The 19,429-nt window shown below is 43.2% G+C and overlaps 1 protein-coding gene across 1 annotated transcript in view; it reads right to left on the reverse strand.

Moving 5' to 3' along the window:
- LOC117369416 (sialic acid-binding Ig-like lectin 5) overlaps positions 1 to 19,429 on the reverse strand; it is a 295,784-nt gene that overhangs the window by 224,142 nt on the left and 52,213 nt on the right. The window contains exons 2-3 of the mRNA XM_033963951.1: positions 9,311 to 9,685; positions 7,868 to 8,170 (exon numbers count right to left, since the gene is read on the reverse strand). Coding sequence (XP_033819842.1) covers positions 7,868 to 8,170; positions 9,311 to 9,685 — 678 coding nt within the window. The remainder of the gene's footprint in view (positions 1 to 7,867; positions 8,171 to 9,310; positions 9,686 to 19,429) is intronic.

Here is a 19,429-nt window from a genome sequence, read left to right on the forward strand (position 1 = left end):
GGGTGTATCTGTGTTCTGTGTGTATGAAAGACATGGTTTTCTGTTAGCGTTGACTAGCCTTGTTTGATGAAATGCATCAGGCTTGGTCAGGGCAGGATTAACCAATAGGCCAAGTAGACACGAGCTAGGGCCCAAAATGGTCAGGGGGGCCTGATGAAGGAGGGCATCAACATTGTTTTTTCCAAATGGTGATGGGCCCCTTCAGCATCGATCGGCAACACAGGCCCCCCCCCCCCCCGATCAGCAACGCAGGCCCCACCCCGATCGGCAACGTGGTCCCCCAATCGACGGAAAGTAAGACAAGCAAGCAACGCGGGTAAGAAAGGCAACGGGAACTGTAATTGTGCAAGCGGTGCTGCTTGCCCAATGCTTCCCTCTGATGCAGCTTCCTGTTTCCGCCTGGGCGCATTGTGAGGTGGGGCGGGGCAGGGGGCCCAGTGTATTTGTGTGCCTAGGGGCCCGCGACGAATTAATCCTGCTCTGGGCATGGTTCATGGGAGCACCTTGAATAAACCTGATTTGAATCTCCTTTTTTCTACCGATCTTCTTTTGATTGATGTTGGATTCTTTGGTGCACTGCTTGCCTTGTTGTTTCATTACAAGTTAACATACATGGAGTGGAACGTACTAGAGGAGTTTCAAATTTGGTTGTTTATAGATACATATGGGTTACAGTTGGTTGACGTAGAGCAGGGATCTCAAAGTCCCTCCTTGAGGGCCGTAATCCAGTCAGGTTTTCAGGATTTCCCCAATAAATATGCATATTCATTGGGGAAATCCTGAAAACCCAACTGGATTGCGGACCTCAAGGAGGGTCTTTGAGACCCCTGATGTAGAGCGAGGCGTTGTAAACATGGTTATTAATATAGACTTATATTTTGGATAATATTACTGCTTTACAATATATTTGAACATTTTTATATATGTATGGAAATGGTTCAGAGTTAAAGTACTGGGTAAGTAGATGGGAAGGGAAGGAATGGGAATTTGTTCAGAGATGTTTTGGGGGTAGCATAGAAGAAAAACTGTGCACTGGTATGCTAATCTTTGCTTGTTTTGAATTTTAAAAAATAAAGAAATACAAATGGAAATGAAGTAAATAAGAAAACAGATAAATGAGGGTGGGGCAGGGCAAGGCCAGGGTGCCCCCAGTGTACTTGTGTACCTAGGGGCCATCAAAGAATTAATCCTGTCCTGCCCAGCTGATGAAACTCCCAAAGAGGAAGTCCCATATCGAAAGGACCAACCACAAACTGGAGTCATTTCAGCCAATCATAAATCAATGTCACACCCCCCCTAAACCGCAGACTTATCATGAGCTATACTCTTGCAAAATTGCTCATCATAATTGAGCCAAGACCATCCTTCATAGGTCCTATAAGCCCTTAAAATGAGATCACAATACCTTAATAGTCCAGGCTATAAAGATGGATTCTCCTCCCCCAGAACACTCGCAAATATATTAAATCCCAACAACCAATTAAAAATGGTCTTTGGAACTCTATTCACTTTCTTCTTTCCCCCCTCTATCCCTCTCTCTTTCTGACGGTTCCCTCCATCCACATCCCGAGCCAATAACGCAAAAAAGTCAATATACCGGCCTTTCAATATCCTCTGTCTCCATTTTTGTGAAATAATACAATCTAATGGAGTGATAGAACATAAAGTATGCCCCTGCCTGGAAACTGTAGGAGTCACCCCCGCTAACGTAGTCGACTCCACCCCTACTCCAGGCTGAGACCGATCAACAACTAACTGCTTGGATGAAGATGTTGATGACGAATCGGACGAATCCTAAGAATCGGATGACTGCCACACACTCAATGGATTCCCAGATACTCCACGACGTTGTTGTTTATCCAACCGCAACTGAATAACTATATTACACAAATGTTTTAAAAACTTGCGGTCACGCAAACTCATCGTCAAAGACTTCCCCTATTGGATCCGCTAAATTTTGGTCTTGTCCCTCGCATACCCTGGGCCCCTTGCGCCCTCTAACCTAATGCAGCACCTAAGACATGTACAACATCAGACACCATCAGGACTCGTGAAGCTGCCTCTTTGAGAACCGCTCGCCATTGCCTCCACTCCAGCACACATATCCACTGTCTCCCTAGGAACAGCCGCAGCACACACCTGTGAAACAGACTGACGATACTGTTGAGTGCCAGCACTGGTAACCACTCTGGAGGTCCCTCGCCCTCCTACTCCTTCCTTCTTAGTTGCTTGGCATCCCCTGTCACGCATATGAGTTCTCTCCCCTTGCTCTGCCCACAAGTACGACCCCTACCCCTAACAGCCCCCCTCACAGCAGCCCTACCCCGAACAACAGTCTGTTCCTGCATCTTCCGAGGAGCCATATTGTATCCACAAATCAAATGCCCGCCCGAGTACAATGGTACACTACCCCAACACAAACCCAAAGTGCCAAGCCCCCTTTTAAAAGAATCCAGTACAATCAACCCAGTTATATTTTAGCCCCAACTTACCTAACCCCTTCCACCCCCCCCCACCCTGCTGCACAAATAAACCTGTCACAAAAACCCACAACTAACCACACCTACCCTAAGCTCCAGCAAAGTGCTGGAAACCCCGTATCAGCCCTGCTCACCTCCACACAACACTGCCGACAACCCACAGTAGTCAGTCCCGACTAGATTTTCCACAACCACGCTCCCTCGTCACACCTGGAAGCAACGAGCCTCATACAGGGGAAGCAGCACAGAGCACACAACGCACCGATGCACAGCCGCACCCACAAGCACAGCCGCGGCTACCGACTTCGCATTCGCTCTTCAACCCCGATGCACCCTGGCCCGCAAAACACCCAAATCCGCCGCCAACCTTCCCGCTCTTACAGCCGATGCTAACACACTGCCAGAATGCTGCCAAAGAAGAAACCCACTACTCACACAATCCTTTGAACTTGCCGCCAACCAGCTCAGCAACCGAATCCTGCTCCTACCAGGTACCACAACAAATTCATGCCGCTAACCTCAATTATCCTGACCCAAACCCAAAAATTATTTTCCACCATCACAAAAACAACCACCCACCTCCTTCCAGTTCCCAAAAATGACTATCCTGCCAAAAACCTCCAATCTTTTCCACTAATCATCCTTACCCCCCTTTCAACCAATCACATTTCCATCCTCCACAACTGCCCTAACAACCCCAAAACAACCAATCCCCTTTTCCTCTAATCTCTCTAGCTCTTACTCTGTCTCCTCTCTCCATTCCCACACCCCCCTCCCCTCACCAAATTCCTAACCACCTAAGATGACGGGCTCATCTAATGTTATTGTCCCACCAGTCTAAACTAGTGGGCCTCTTTAAATATAATCATTTCTGTTCAGCAGTAGTGGAGTCACTGTTCATGATTTTTTTTGCTATGACCCCTGAGGCAGAGCCCTGCATGGGCCGAAACATGGACCATGTTGGTCTATCTATTTTACATCATTAAAATCTTCTTTGAAGACTCCATTTATCAGTGTCTAATTTGCACATTTTGGGTTGTTGTTTTTTTTTTACTTGTCCCCATTTTCTTGGTTCTGTCACCTTGTTGAGCAGACTAGATGGACTGTGAGGGTCTTTTTCTGCCATCATTTACTGTGTTACTGTATATTCTGTGCATGACACTACTTTGGAAAAGGGATATACGGAAGTATGCAAACAACTAAATGAACATAAAGTGCGCTTTACTTTCTGGTTTCCAGCCAAGCTCAGAGTGCTCCATGAAGGGAAGCCTTGTCTTTTTACAACATATGAGGAGGCTCAAAGGCAAGTGAGGCAATGCATTGGGACTTTGTCACATGCTATTACTTGATTGAGGATCAGGCATGCAGATTGCCATTATTTATGGTGAGTCCATTTGGGATTGTCCATTGTGGGTACAGCAAGGGACTCCGCTCTCTGAAGTATTGGAAACTCCAACTGCGCGAGGGAAACAGAATTCCTAGAGGCTGTGAATTCCTAGAGGCTGCTTCATGGAACAGCTTGTCAAGGAACCAACGCGAGGGGATGCCACTCTCGACCTAATCCTCAACGGGATAGGAGGACCTGCAAAGGAAGTGGAAGTAGTAGGACCACTAGGAAACAGCGATCACAACATGATCCAGTACAAATTAGAAGTAGGAACATCAAAAGTGAAGAGAACCACAGCGACAATGCTCAACTTTAAGAAAGGGGACTACAATGCTATGAGAGCAATGGTGAGAAAGAAACTCAGAAACAGCTCAAGAAAAACGGAGACTGTAGAGAAAACCTGGTCCCTATTCAGGGACACGGTGCAAGAAGCACAAAATCTGTACATCCCCAGGTTTAGGAAAGGGTACAAAAAAATCGAACAAAAGACCCGGTATGGATAACTAATGAAGTGAAGAAAGTAATAGGAGACAAGAAAAAATTGTTCCGAAATGGAAAAAGGACCAAACTGGGGAAAACTGGAAGGAACACAGGAAACACCAAAAAGAATGTCACCGAGTGGTTAGGAGAGCAAAAAGAGAATGCTGGGGAAGCAAAGAATTTCAAAACGTTCTTCAGATACGTTAAAGGGAAGCAACCGGCGAGGGAGGAAGTAGGACCGTTGGATGATGGAGACAGAAAGGGAGTAGTAAAGGAGGAAAAAGAGGTAGCTGACAGGTTAAACAAGTTCTTCTCGTCAGTCTTCACAAGCGAGGACACATCAAATGTACTTGAACCCGAAGAGATCATAAGTGGAGACCAAGAGGAAAAACTATCGCAAATAGAGGTAAGCCATGAGGATGTCCTCCAACAAATAGATAGATTAAAAAATGATAAATCACCAGGCCCGGTTGGAATCCACCCAAGGGTATTAAAAGAACTAAGAAACCAAATAGCGGAAACACTCCGACAAATTTGCAACCTATCCTTGAAAACTGGGGAGATCCCGGAGGACTGGAAAATAGCAAATGTTACACCCTTCTTTAAAAAGGGGTCGAGGGGTGACCCGGGGAACTACAGACTGGTAAGCTTGACTTCAGTTCTGGGCAAGATGGTAGAGGCACTGATAAAAGACAGCATCTGTGAGCACATAGAAAAAAATGGACAAATGAAAGCGAGCCAGCATGGCTTCTGCAAGGGAAGATCATGCCAAACAAACTTACTGCACTTCTTTCAAGGGATAAACAGCCAGATGGAAAAGGGGAATCCATAGACATCATTTATCTTGCCTTCCAAAAAGCCTTTGACAAGGTACCCCACGAGCGGCTACTTAGGAAGCTGTGGAACCACGTGGTTGAAGGGGACGTATACAGATGGGTTAAACACTAGTTGGCAGGCAGAAAGCAAAGGGTTGGAGTGAAGGGTCACTACTCGGACTGGAGGAAGGTCACGAGCGGTGTTCCGCAGGGGTCGGTGCTCAGACCGCTGCTGTTCAATGTATTTATAAATGACCTAGAAACAGGGACGAAGTGTGAAGTTATAAAATTTGCAGATGACACTAAACTCTGTAGCAGGGTTAAAACCGCGGAGGAATGTGAAGATCTACAAAGGGACCTAAACAAACTGGAGGAGTGGGCAAATAAATGGCAAATGAACTTCAATATAGAGAAATGTAAGGTCATGCATATAGAGAAAAAGAATCTGATGTTCAGCTACAAAATGGGGGGATTAGTATTAGGGGAAAGTAACCTTGAAAAAGACTTAGGTGTGCTGGTGGATAACACAATGAAGTCAACGGCACAATGCGCAGCAGCTTCGAAGAAAGCAAGCAGAATGTTGGGTATTATTAAGAAGGGTATCACAACCAGAATGAAGGAAGTCATCATGCTGCTGTATCGTGTGATGGTGCGCCCGCATCTGGAGTACTGTGTCCAATATTGGTCACCGTACCTTAAGAAGGACATGGCGATACTTGAGAGGGTTCAGAGAAGAGCGACAAAAATGATAAAAGGTATGGAAAACCTTTCATATGCTGACAGGTTAGAGAGGCTGGGGCTCTTCTCCCTGGAGAAGCGGAGACTCAGAGGAGACTTTCAAGATCCTGAAAGGCTAGTGAAGGTAGATAGGGATAGATTCTTCAGCCTATTGGGAACCGCAAGAACAAGGGGGCACTCGGAGAAATTGAAAGGGGACAGGTTTAGAACCAATGCTAGGAAATTCTGGAATGCGCTCTTGGAGGTTGTGATAGGACAGAGTACACTACAGGGTTTCAAAAAAGGACTGGATAAATTCCTGAAGGATATGGGGATTGAGGGATACAGATAGAGGTAGGGATAGGATTATGAAAGGGTATAGATAGAAAGATAAAGGGGATTAAAGGGTTTTAGACAAGGATCACCTTACAGGTCATGGACCTGATGGGCCGCCGCGGGAGCGGACTGCTGGGCGAGATGGACCGCTGGTCTGACCCAGCAGAGGCAACTTCTCATGTTCTTATGATGTAATTTATGTGCACATTTATGTGCATAAAATAAATGACTTAGCTTTTAAGCAGGGGATAAACCTGCTTAAAAGCTAAGTCATTCAATTTATCTAATTTATGCATTGAAAGCTCCAACATAATACAGTGGTACCTCGGTTTACGAGTGCATAGGTTTGCGGGTGTTTTGTAAGACGAGCAAAACATTCGCAAAATCAGTGCCTTGGAAACCGAGATCGCCTCGATTTGCGAGCGCCTCCCCCCGCGAACCGGCACCCTCCCCCCCCGCAATCCGGCACTCCCCCCCGCCGCCATCGGACACCCCCACCACCACCATCGGGCACCCCTCCCGCCGCGACCTGAGGTCCCCCAACCCACCCGAACCCTCTTCTTACTTGAGTGTAGCCTCCGCACCGGCACTGGCACCAGCATGTTCTGCTGGTGCCCGAAGATCTGCTTCCTGTGCTGGGCCTTGAGCATGTGCGCATGCTCAAGGCCTGAGAGTTCACGTTCTCAGGCCTTGAGCATGCGCACATGCTCAAGGCCCAGCACAGGAAGCAGATCTTTGGGTACCGGCAGGACATGCTGGTGCCAGTGCCGGTGCGGAGGCTACACTGCAGTAAGAAGAGGGTTCGGGTGGGTTGGGGGACCTCAGGTCGTGGCGGGGGGGTGCCCGATGGCGACGGGGGGGTGTCAGATGGCGGCGGGGGGTGCCGGATTGCGGGGGGGAGGGTGCTGGTTCTCGTGGGGGGGGGGGGGGCAGCGCTGCTGGCCTCGAGGGGGGGGGGGGTGGGGTGGTGGGAACCTATCAAAGCGAGTTTCCATTATTTCCTATGGAGAAACTCACTTTGATAAATGAGCATTTTGGATTATGAGCATGCTCCTGGAACGGATTATGCTCGTAATCCAAGGTAACACTGTGTATAAAATAAAACAAGACTTTAGAAGATAAACATGATATTATTAGCAATGCTGTGCCATATTAGCAATGCTGTGCCAGGAATAATGAGGAACTTTACCACAGTGAGTTATGCTATTCTGGTGGAGGTCTGAAATCCAAAGGCATTAGCACGAACCTATGTGTGACAGCTAGTGAACTCAACAAAGTGAAAGTTTGATACCTTTTCACTCTGGGCATACAGCAGCACTGAAAAGGCCTAAGCTGTTTTTAGATACGTCTAAAACCCGTTTCGATTATCAGCACTTGGGCGACCTGTCTTTTTGATCGTCCAAGTGCCGATTTAGGTGGGTTTTCAGACATATTTTCGTTTCGATTATGTACCTCTTGATCTTTGAGCTTTAACATAACAAATAATAAAAGCAATGTGAAATCAATGCCCATTAGTTATATTCGGTATTTGTATTTAGCTGAATAATATTTTTCATTATTCATATTCAGCCAAATAGTAAAATACACTATTTGGTACAACTTAGTAAAATACATGTTCCATAATATTTTCTCCACAGAACCAAGCTACTTACCAAGAATATATAATCTGGTCTCATTTGTTACAGTCCATTTCGCAATAGGAAAATACACTGAACATATCAGTATTTTGTCATAGTCCTTGAAAGATGCATTAAAGACGTAACGGGATGAATGAGTGACTAACCCATCTTCATCTACAGTTGTTGTATTTTCTATGGTGTGAGCTGCCTCTAAATTTCCACTCCAAGTGATGACGGGGGGTGTTCCTATACACCTCCCTGGTGCTGTGCAGTTGAAGGTCACTTGATATCTTGCATATAGGACACTGTGCGTGACGATGGGCTTATCTGTGAGAGCTAAACAAGAAAGACAAAAGAAACTGCTACAATCCAGGCCTTCAGAAGTTAAAAGCCACATCAAACATAAGCCAGTGCCAGGCAAAGGCATAGTCTTAGGTGGATCTGGATGGGCCTGGGCCTTTCAAATTTGCCTCAGGCCTTTTTCAGCAGCCAGGCACACTATTGATGTAAGCTGATGGGGATCTCCAAGCCCTGCCAACTGAGAAAATCTGGAACTTGCTTTGAGACAACTTTGAAAGGCAGTGAAGAAGCTGACAGTCAGCAGCAGCACTTTCAGCCATTAATGCCAGCGCTGTGAACCTGCACAAACACAGAACAGACTAGCGATATCAAACTCAATGTGGCCACGTTTTGCCCTCAGGCTGTGTCAGGGGAAAATTTTAGAAGGGGATATGAAAGCATTCCTCCTTTTCAAGCAAAAACTCTTTCACATTCACAAAAATCAAGTACCTCTTCTCTCGCTATATGAGCTAGCAATTTTCCCCTGACATAGCCTAAGGGCGAAACGTGGCCATGTTGGGTTTGACTGATCCAATAAATTGCAGTATTCTTGATAGCACTGGTCTGTTTTGCGTTTCTGTCTGTGAGAGTATTCGCAGATCATCTCTTTGTATTGTCCTGGGTATATGTGAGCACCGTGAACCTGTTCAGTTCTTGCAGAAACACCTCTTGATGCTAGTATTGCAAGATCAGCAACAGGCAGTGTTAAGCTGCCAATACTCAGTGTGCTTGTGGAGCCAGCATCAAGTGCTGCTACTTCCCGCTAGCTTGTTTATTGTACTGCACATCTGATGAGTTGGGTTCTGATTTCTGCAGCTGGTGGGGCTTGGGGGATACCAGCCAACTAAGTTAAAAATTTTTAACTTTAATTTTGGTGGGGAATAGGGGGAAGAAAGGAAGAGAAAAGTGAAAGCAAAAGGAGACAGAAGAAATGGGGTGCTCAGTGCCTCATGTGCACTCATGTTAACTATTGGCCCATTTCTGGCTACACCACTAGTGCAAAGAAAAAGTATGTGAACTTAACTACTGTCTGCTCCAATGCATTCCAACTTCAACAATATGAATAACATTTGTCTGTTTCAACTAACTGAAATGCTGTTGATTGTTTTAAAAGTAGCAAAAGCACAAAGTACTTACGATATATTCGCACGTTGGCTGACTTCCAGTTATAGTAGTATTCAAATTCTCCAACAATCCTAAAGTCATATTGTCCCAAATCATCTGTTATTACATCATCGATCCTAAAACTGCAGTTATCTTTCTTTAAGTCCCCCACCATCTTGAAGCGACCTTCAGTATGTGTACCTCTTACTGCAGGATCATTAGTTATAACGGGAGGGTGAATAGAAGGATCATCAGAATGCATATACCAATATCCCTTCGGATTATCTCCTAAATTTTTATCTTCTGGGTAACTGAAAGTGCAATGGATAAGGCCACACAGTCCCCTCTGTAATCGTACAATTGGGAGTGATATATCATAGCCTCTACACATTACCTGGTAGAGGAAGCCTGCAGGGACAGATAAATATACAGCATTTCAGAATGAATTTCAATTTAAATATAGGTTAAACCAAAAACATCCACCACGTGTTACTAATTCAAGATTGAACAGAGACAAAGTGATCAGGTTCTAAAACACAGCGGCTACACTTAATTTGAAAAAGTTTTAAAACCTTGACAGAAAGATTCTTATGTACTCTGATCCATAATCCCCTGGGGATGATTCCTCAAACAGGACACATGTTTTCTACCAATAAACAGAAGAATGAGGAAAAAACCTAATAGCAAATCCCTGATGAGTGCAGTAGCTCTTTCTATTTATTATTATGGAGTCATCTATATATGATGTCATGCTTTGAGGGGGAGGATGGGACTTTTGTGACAATGTGGGAGGGGGGTTGAACTATTGTAACAATAAAAATAATCTTAATTATAACCACCACTGATTCTGTGTTGCTCAGCTTAGATCAGTGGTCTCAAACTCAAACCCATTGCAGGGCCACATTTTGGATTTGTAGGTACTTGGAGAGCCTCAGAAAAAAATAGTTAATGTCTTATTAAAGAAATGACAATTTTGCATGAGGTAAAACTCTTTATATTTTATAAATCTTTCCATTTGGCTAAGTCTTAATAATAATATTGTAATTTATAGCTAAAGAGACATATGAAACTGTTTTATTTTACTTTTGTGATTATGATAAACATACTGAGGGCCTCAAAATAGTACCTGGCGGGCCGCATGTTGCCCCTGGGCCGCGAGTTTGAGACCACTGGCTTAGATGGACTTCCAAATGCTGAGCTCATGATAAGCCTGGCATTACCTCTTTCACCTAAATTACTGCTAAAGTGATCGAGAGGCATGTTCAGTCCAGTTCTCTTAATGACAGCACCTTGTCCAAGAGCATCTATTGTACTAAACACAGCATTCAGATCATGCTAAATAAAGTGATGAATGACAGCTTTTATGACTTTTTGATAGCATGGATTTTCATCAGGACCAACACTTATACTAAATACAATATACTATTAACTTCCTCTCTGTCCCCCCTCCCCCCAACAACCCATCTGCAGCCTCTCCCCTTCCCAGGCCTATCATCTGCCCCGACATCACTGGACAGTGAGCAATCTTTACTTGCTCCTGCCTATGTCGCCCCGGCAGTCAAAATGGCTGCCATGATTTCAATTTTGACTATGGAGAAGGCATTGACAGGAGTGAGTGGGGATTGCTCCTAGCCAAAATCACTACTAGATCACCAAGATGATACAGTAAAGACCAAGGGAGGGGCCTATGAATAATTCCAGAAAGGTGGCTTCTTCTGTTCAGGGTGAGGGAGGAAATGGGAATTCTTTTGGTTTGGAGATGGTGGAGGAGGAGAATGAGAAGAAGACAGATATAAGACATTACAAAAAATTTCAGTTTCAACTGAAAATGTACTAGCATTTTCAGCCAAAACCGAAACAAGTGCGAATGAAACTGAAAGCTTGTCAGCATGTACAGTTTTTACTTGGTTTCTCCCTCCCTGTCCCCAAGATACATTACATTTAGTTTCTCTGCCTTCCTTAACGGCTCACTCTCCCCACATTTCACCTCTCCAGATGTAGCAGTGAATGTGCACAATTTTACTGTAGGCATAGTGTCAGTAATAGTTTTTGAGTGAGCATGGGGCAAATTAGAAATTGCTCTAAAATCCATATGTACAAATAAACGTTAACTGTCAACTGGTCTATATAACAAAAATGTAATATCTGGTTTTGTAGTCAATCGATATCCAATAAGGATTTTAAATCATTTTCTCAATTACAGCATGGAAACAACTCACAATTTTTTCCATGCTATAATCTTAATCCTCTAAATCTCAAATCTCTTTCTAATGAAGACCTGTTGGATACTTTTCTTAAGAAAGCTTTGTTGTCTCATCTTGCTTCTCTTTTCCATAAGGGGTTGCTGAAAAGTTCTCAGCTCAACCAAGAAGAGAATGATATGGAGCCATGAAACTTACAAGTTATTCTATACTTTTCTTGACACTTTTTTCTACAAAAAAAAAAAAAAGAAAAAAGTAGCAAAAAAGTAGCAAAATGCTTGCTAATTATCTTAGAAGAAAGAGGGCTAAGGTGCAAATTTCATATGGGTTGGCTTGTCTCCTTGCCCCAAGATATCTCTAAAGCTTTTCACTCCTTTTATTCTCAACTTTACTCATCTGATTTGGCTGAGATGACAGCGACTACCAATGATTTTCGTACCTTCCTACAATCTCCCAAGCTCTCTGATACCGAGAATGATGCTCTTCAGAGCTAATTTGCAGTGTCAGAGATTACATCAGCTATAAAACGCTTGCCATTGGGGAAAGCCCCTGGACCCGATGGCATCTCGGTAGAGTGTTACAAAATTTTCAAGCACTCTCTTCAACCTCAATCAGTATCTAAAAGTCACTTTCTAGATGCCATTATTATAGTTATCCCTAAACTCCATAAGGATCCTCAACTAGTTCAAAATTATAGGTCCATCTCGCTCCTAAACACTGACTACAAAATTTATGCCACCATTCTTTCACATAGGCTTCAAGGTATCATCAGTACGCTCATCTCCTCCCACCAAGTTGGGTTTATGCTAGGTAGACTTATAACAGACAACTCCCGTCTTTTCTTTCATTTGGCCTCTATCTTCTAAGGACCCGTATGTTGCCCTGTCTCTAGACACTGAAAAAGCGTTCAACAGGGTAGAATGGTCTCATCTCTTCCAGACCATGAAGTGGTTCGGCTTTCACAATAAATTTATATATTATGTGAAAATTCTATACTCTAATCCCAAGGCTTCTATCATCTATAATAATAAAATGCTAAGCGCGCATGCGTACTCTTACCACGTGTTCCCTGATCTGTAGGTCAGTGGTCGGTAGGAGTGCGCATGAGCGACACCAGGACTCCTCCTCCTGAGCCCCATACACGCTGACCGCCTTCGGTCCCATGAGCCTCTCAAGCAGCAGCGGTGGCAGGGATGGCGGAATCATTACCGAGGCGGCTGTTGGCTTCAGGTGCACGCGGCGGCTGTCGGTGCCTGCAGGACATGGAGGCTGTTGACGCCTGCAGGCCTCAGCGGCTGTCAGCGCCTGCTGGCTGTGGCGGCTTGAGGCGGCTGTCGGCGGAGAGCAGATGCGAACAGAGGTAAGGGGTGCTGCTGGACAGGGGAAGAGGTGCTGATGGATAGGGGAAGAGGTGTTGATGGACGGGGGGGAAGAAAAAGGAAGGGAGACCTACTGCTGGAAAGGGGGGAGCAGGAAAGAGGTGCTGCTGGACAGGGGAAGAGGTGCTGATGGACAGGGGAGGGGAAGAAAAAGGAAGGGAGGCCTACTGCTGGACAGGGGAAGCAGGAAAGTGGTGCTGATGGACAGGAGAAGAGGTGCTGATGGACAAGGGAGGGGAAGAAAAAGGAAGAGAGGCCTTCTGCTGGACAGGGGGAGTAGGAAAGAGGTGGTGGTGGACAGCCGAGGAAAAAGAAAGACAGAAATACAGAAAGTGGCTAAGGAGAGAGAGAGAGAGAAAGAAATAAAGACAGACACACACACATATATTTTAGCACCCGTTAATGGAACGGGCTATAAGACTAGTTACCAATAATAATTTGTCACCTTTTTTTACTTTACAAAGAGGCACATGACAAGGCTGTCCTTTGTCTCCTTACCTTTTTAATCTGGCCCATGAACCTCTGCTTTTAGCCATTATCTCCAGTAAGACTATTACAGGTATCCCACATAAAGATGTAGAATATAAACTATTTGCAAATGCAGATGACGTGCTTTTATATTTTTCCAATCCGGAACGCTCTCTTCCCTCCCTATTTGATCTCATTCACTCTTATTCTCTCTTTTCTGGATAGAAAATTAACCAGCAGAAGACTAAAGTAATGCCTCTTAACACCCATTCTGGCCCAGAGTTGGTAAGTTCCTTTAATTTACTATGGTCCCCTTCTCATATTAAATATCTGGGTATAAATCTCTATATCTCTCTCCCAGCCACAGTCAAACATAATAGTGATGATCTTTATCAACACTACGAAAACTCTGCTACAATCTTGGCATCCCCTCCACCTTTCTTGGTGGGGTTGGATTGAAACGATCAAAATGGTTGTGGCACCCAAAATCAACTTTGTACTTAGTATGATCCAAAATTTATTTCCAACTCTATTTTACAAGACTATTGACAAACATATTTCTGCTTTTATATGGAACTGTAAACCTCCCAAAATTGCACTTAAGAAACTCAAGGCCTCTAAAGAAAGAGCAGGAGTGGTTTTACCTGACTTCCTTACATACTACAAAGCTTTCAATCTACAACAGGCTAGTCATTGGTTCCTGTCGTCCTCGGGCTATCAGCCCCTCTGGTTACATTTAGAATGCTCGTATTCTACACATGCCACCTCACTTGTCCCTCTTCTGACGTTTTCCCTCAATAAACGAATGCTATCCTTTCTCAATCAGTACAATGTCTTTTAGAACTGGAAAAACTTCTAGAGGTTTCTATTAGTAAATCTACACGCATATCTCTCTGGCATAACTCGCAATTTCTCATCAACAAGACTACCATCTATTGGCTCAAATGGGCTCAACTTGGGATATTGTGGCGTTGCCGGTGCCGGGGTTTTGACTTAAGCCCCGTCCACCGCTCAGCCACGACCGATTCCCACGTGCCTCCAAAATAAGTTAGGGGTCCTGCTGGTTACAAAATAAGAAAAGAGTCAATTGATCAGGATTAATAAAGTCCTTGCATCAAATGGTGCCTCACTTTATTGATAAGGAAGCACTTTATCTGTGGTTAATTTGTCCACTTCAAAGAAACAAAAAAAAAAAAATAAACTTGGGCTTTCAAAATATAGCCCTCGCCTTCTTGGCAAGTACAAACAGGTAAGTGTCCCGTACAGTACTTAATAGCTCAGTTCTAGTAGTCCCAATATCTGAGCAGGTAAAGAAAACAACATACAGCTATCATAATTGTCCAGATCCAACAGAGTCTTTCAAAAGGTTGCTCCTAGGCTTGAGAGCAATGTTGCAGAGGCCTGGTTTATAACCGGCCTGCCCCAACCAGCTAAGCACACTGGTGGGGGAAGGGAGTAGCTGAATCAACCTTAAATCAGCTTGCCAAAATTGGCCCCACAATCCCTCCCGAGGATCTTGTGTGGATTCTCCCCACTCTACTACCCCTTTACACAATCAGCAATCCAGTCCCAAACAAGCAGCAAAAAGGCAAACAGTAAAAATGCCAAGGAAAAAACCACACTACATTCAATGTCCCAAAAATCAGGCACACCTGCAGCGGTGAGCCTAGCACAGCTCACTTGGTCCCAGGCTTGTGCTTCCAGACAGTTCAAAAAGAAAACTTCTAGATTCAAAGCATACAAAAAAAAGGTCAAGCAATTTCACTTAGCTTTCATCCATGAATATTTCTTCCGGTTCCATGGCAGTGTCCATAAACTCCATGGCATCCGGGCTAGCTGTCTGGCTGGCTTCAGGGACAGGAGCTACATCCAACATTTTAATGTCCTGGCTTTGTGTGGACTCAGGAGAGCAGTCCCGCGAGCCTCCTTCCTGAGCTGGCCCAGGGTAGACTGATTTGGTCTTTCTGAGCTCAGCTTCTAAAGCACTGAGCTGGCCACGCCCTAACCTGTGAGGGAGAAGGGCAACCTGCTGCTTCTGCTGAGTTTTCCTTTGGGCCTTAATTGGACCCAGCAGTTGTGCATTACCTGAGCTCTGAGCCTGCCTCTTAGGCTGTCCTTTTTTGTAAGGCACCTCCTGCTGCTCCAGGCTGTTCTCCCACTCCCCAGGCTGTTCTCCCACTCATCTTCCCCTCCCCAGGGTTCTGTAACCTGGTGGTTCAATTGGAACTCAGACCCTATCTGTCTGTCTGAGTTTAAGCTGTCACACTGGTTAGCCCTTTTCAGGGTAAGGGTTGGATTATGAGGAGATTTACCTGGCACAAGCTTAGCCTTAAGGCTGGAGTTGTGACAATATGCTACATCTCTGACATATGCACTTTAAATCTACAATTGCTGTCCTTTGCGGATCTACAGACTAAATTTGTGCTTCCGCGGACAGCATTTTTTCAGTGGCTTCAGCTCTCCAAAATAATCAAAAAATAAAATATTTTACACACCATTGTTAAAGATACCCCTATGTTGGTTTCTTTATTTCTTTGTTGTCGGCTAAAGGTCATATAGCATCAAATATATATAAGCTCTTTATTAAATTTAAGTTTGATACAAATATTCCTCATCAAAAATCATGGGAAATGGACCTTGCCTGCCAAATCCCTGAGGCTAAATGGCCTACTTATTGGTCCAGAACCCTCTATCTCTTCTGCTAACTCAATGCAATCCATGTTTTTCTTCCACCACAAGACGCACTGGATGCCTCAAAAACTTCATATTCCGATGTTGGAAATGAAAATCACTTCCAGGTACTTTATTACATATGCAGGGCAGAATTAATTCTTCGAGGGCCCCTAGGCACACAAGTACACTGGGCCCCAATAGCTTTGCCCCACCCCCATTTATCTGTTTTCTTATTTACTTCTTTATTTCCACTTGTATTTCTTTCTTTTTTTAATTCAAAACAAACAAAGATCAGCATACCAGTGCACAGTTTTTCTTCTATGCCACCCCCAAACATCTCTGAACAAATTCCCCTTCCTTCCCTTCCTACCTACTTACCCAGGACTTTAACTCTGAACCCTTTCCATAAGTATATAAAAGTGTTCAAATATATTGTAAAGCAGTAATTATATCAGAAATATGTCTATATTAATAACCAAGTTTACAATGCCTCTCAACTGCCTCTCTCTATGTTGACCAACTATATGTATAAACAAGCAAATCTGTAACTCCTCTAGTACGTTCCACTCCATGTATATTAACTTGTAACGAAACAACAAGCCAAGCAGTCCACCAAAGAATCCAACATGAAACAAAAGAAGATCGGCAGACAATAAGGAGATTCAAATCAGGTTTATTCAAGGTGCTCCCAAGAACCATGCCTAATTCATTTCACCAAACAAGGCTAGTCAACACTAACAGAAAACCATGTCTTTCATACACACAGTAGAACTACTCAAGAGTAATCAATGGAAAACAAGTCACATAAATCTAGTGAATCACTATACCAAAGACTTGTATGTGAAAAACAATCAGGTGCTTAACTGACTCTCAGATGCCTGCTCGGGTGAATCATCAAAGATTTCTTGTCCCGGTTAGCAGGAGAGGTATCATTCATTGAGTGCAGTTTAAGCAGAAGCAAATGGTGCTCAAATGAACTTAAACTAAATAAATCAAATAAATTGTGCCAGTAAAACTCAAACAATCACACTTATCTTGACTTTAGAGTGAAAGCATTGCAGTTTGCTGTAAACCCTACGGGGACCCGTTTCGCCAATAGTGGCTTCATCGGGGGTCAAAATCTGCAATGAGAAATCATAATAAGCAGTGCAATATTAGGAAAGACCAAATAAGAATTTAAAACACCTTAAAAATGTCTTAAATTAGTAATAACTATATAGCACTCGGGTGAAACACTTACTGTGCCAGTTCACTCTGTTAAAGAGTCAAAAATGGCGCTGGCATTCAGCAGACGCCAGCGCATGCGCTTTTAAGCAGTTGTCAAACTCAGAGCTCATTGAATCGCGCATGCGCAGCCACTACTCTGAAAAATCAAAACAGCGAATCATGCTGAAAGATTCAAAGTTCCAAAAAATGTATTCACTACAAAAATGAAGTCCACTCCACTGAGGCATTCAATCCTGTCGGTTGTAAGGTATTTAATTTAAATATCCAGCGTGTTTCTCTTTGTAATAATCTTCGCTTTCTATCTCCTCCTCTGATGTTCTGTTTCTCTCTATCGATAATAAAGCATTTCAAATCTTCGAATTTATGCTGTAACAATGTGCAGTGATCTACTAAAGGAGCATTAATCTTTCTATTATTGATATTGGATCTGTGTTCAATCATCCTAGTCCTGAACATTCTGGTGGACATATCCACATATAGTTTCTCACACGGGCAAGAAATAACATACACAATAAAATCTGTGGAACATGTGAAAAATTATTTGATATAATATTTCTTCCCATCATAAGGATTCACAAATTGTTTTTGTGATCTAGTCATGTTGCAGATACATTTGCCACACTTAAAAAATCCAGAGGGCAAAAGTGTGTTCCTATTGTTGTGGGAGTTACTTATAGGCGGGGTCAGAATTTCTTTCAAATTTCTTTCCCTTGAAAAAGCAATTCTTAGATCCACGTTTTCAAAGATTTTATTGGTTTTAATAATCCTCCAGTTGTTCTTTAAAATAGAGGCTACTTGATTCCCTTTGCTGGAATATTTTAAAACACAGGTCATTGTCTCATCTTGCAGATCCTCCATTTTCTTCGAATCCGAATTGTCTATCATGAGCCATTCTCTATGGTAGTACTTGGCCCTTTTATACGACTTCTTCAGGATATTATGCGGATATCCTCTTTGTTCTAATCTGGACATAAGTTGTTTGGATTGCCGCACAAAATCTTTGTTGTCAGAACAATTCCTTTTCAGTCGTAACATTTGAGAAAAAGGAAGATTCTTCTTTAAACCAGAAGGATGACAACTAGTATAGTTTAAAAAAGTGTTCTTGTCAGTATTTTTCCTAAAAAATCGAAATCGAAATGATCATCCTTCTGCATCATTTTCAAATCCAAAAATTCAATCTGCTGAGAAGAATATTTCATAGTGAAATTGATATTTAAATCACAATTATTTAGCCCCTCAAGAAAGCCCATGAGTGCATCTTCTGGTCCACTCCATAGCATAAGAATGTCATCTATATATCTATTACTCCAAAAAAAATGGAAAAGAACCTCTTCAAAATCAAAATAATAAATACAGGTTCCACATACAATTGACTTGTACTTAATCAAGAGGGAAAGACCTCAGCAACCTGCTCCATGCACCGAATAGTCAATTCAAGCAATGGTTTCTTCAGCAGGACAAAATTACCATCATAGGTCATAAAACCCTCACAACCACCCGAAAAAACTTTTTATAATAGTGTCTGTAGCACCCAACTCTTTCAATCGGTAAGTGGTTGACAAAAATATATATATATAATGCACTTATCTGTTCACAAATAAGGGGCCCTTATTTGTGAACAGATAAGTGCATTATATATATATATTTTTGTCAACCACTTACCGATTGAAAGAGTTGGGTGCTACAGACACTATTATAAAAAGTTTTTTCGGGTGGTTGTGAGGGTTTTATGACCTATGATGGTAATTTTGTCCTGCTGAAGAAACCATTGCTTGAATTGACTATTCGGTGCATGGAGCAGGTTGCTGAGGTCTTTCCCTCTTGATTAAGTACAAGTCAATCGTATGTGGAACCTGTATTTATTATCTATATATCTATACCATTTGAAGATATAGGGCTCAAATGGAGAATGATCTATCCAGTTACGTTCGAATTCAGCCATAAATAGATTGGCAATTGATGGGGCAAAAACAGCTCCCATTGCGACTCCAGTGAGTTGTTTATAATATTGCTGGTTATACAAAAAATAATTTTCTTTCATGGCAATCCTAGCGAGGGTCAATAAAAATTCAGTGGGTATTAATTGAGGACTAGCTCTTCTCTGTAAAACCTCTTTGATGGTGTCAAGAGCTTCATCTTGAGGTAAGAAGGTATACAAAGAGGTCACGTCTAAGGTTACCAACAGGAATGGAAAAGATCCGTTA

Source organism: Geotrypetes seraphini, chromosome 11, assembly GCF_902459505.1.
Source record: "Geotrypetes seraphini chromosome 11, aGeoSer1.1, whole genome shotgun sequence".
NCBI classification, from domain to species: Eukaryota; Metazoa; Chordata; class Amphibia; order Gymnophiona; family Dermophiidae; genus Geotrypetes; species Geotrypetes seraphini.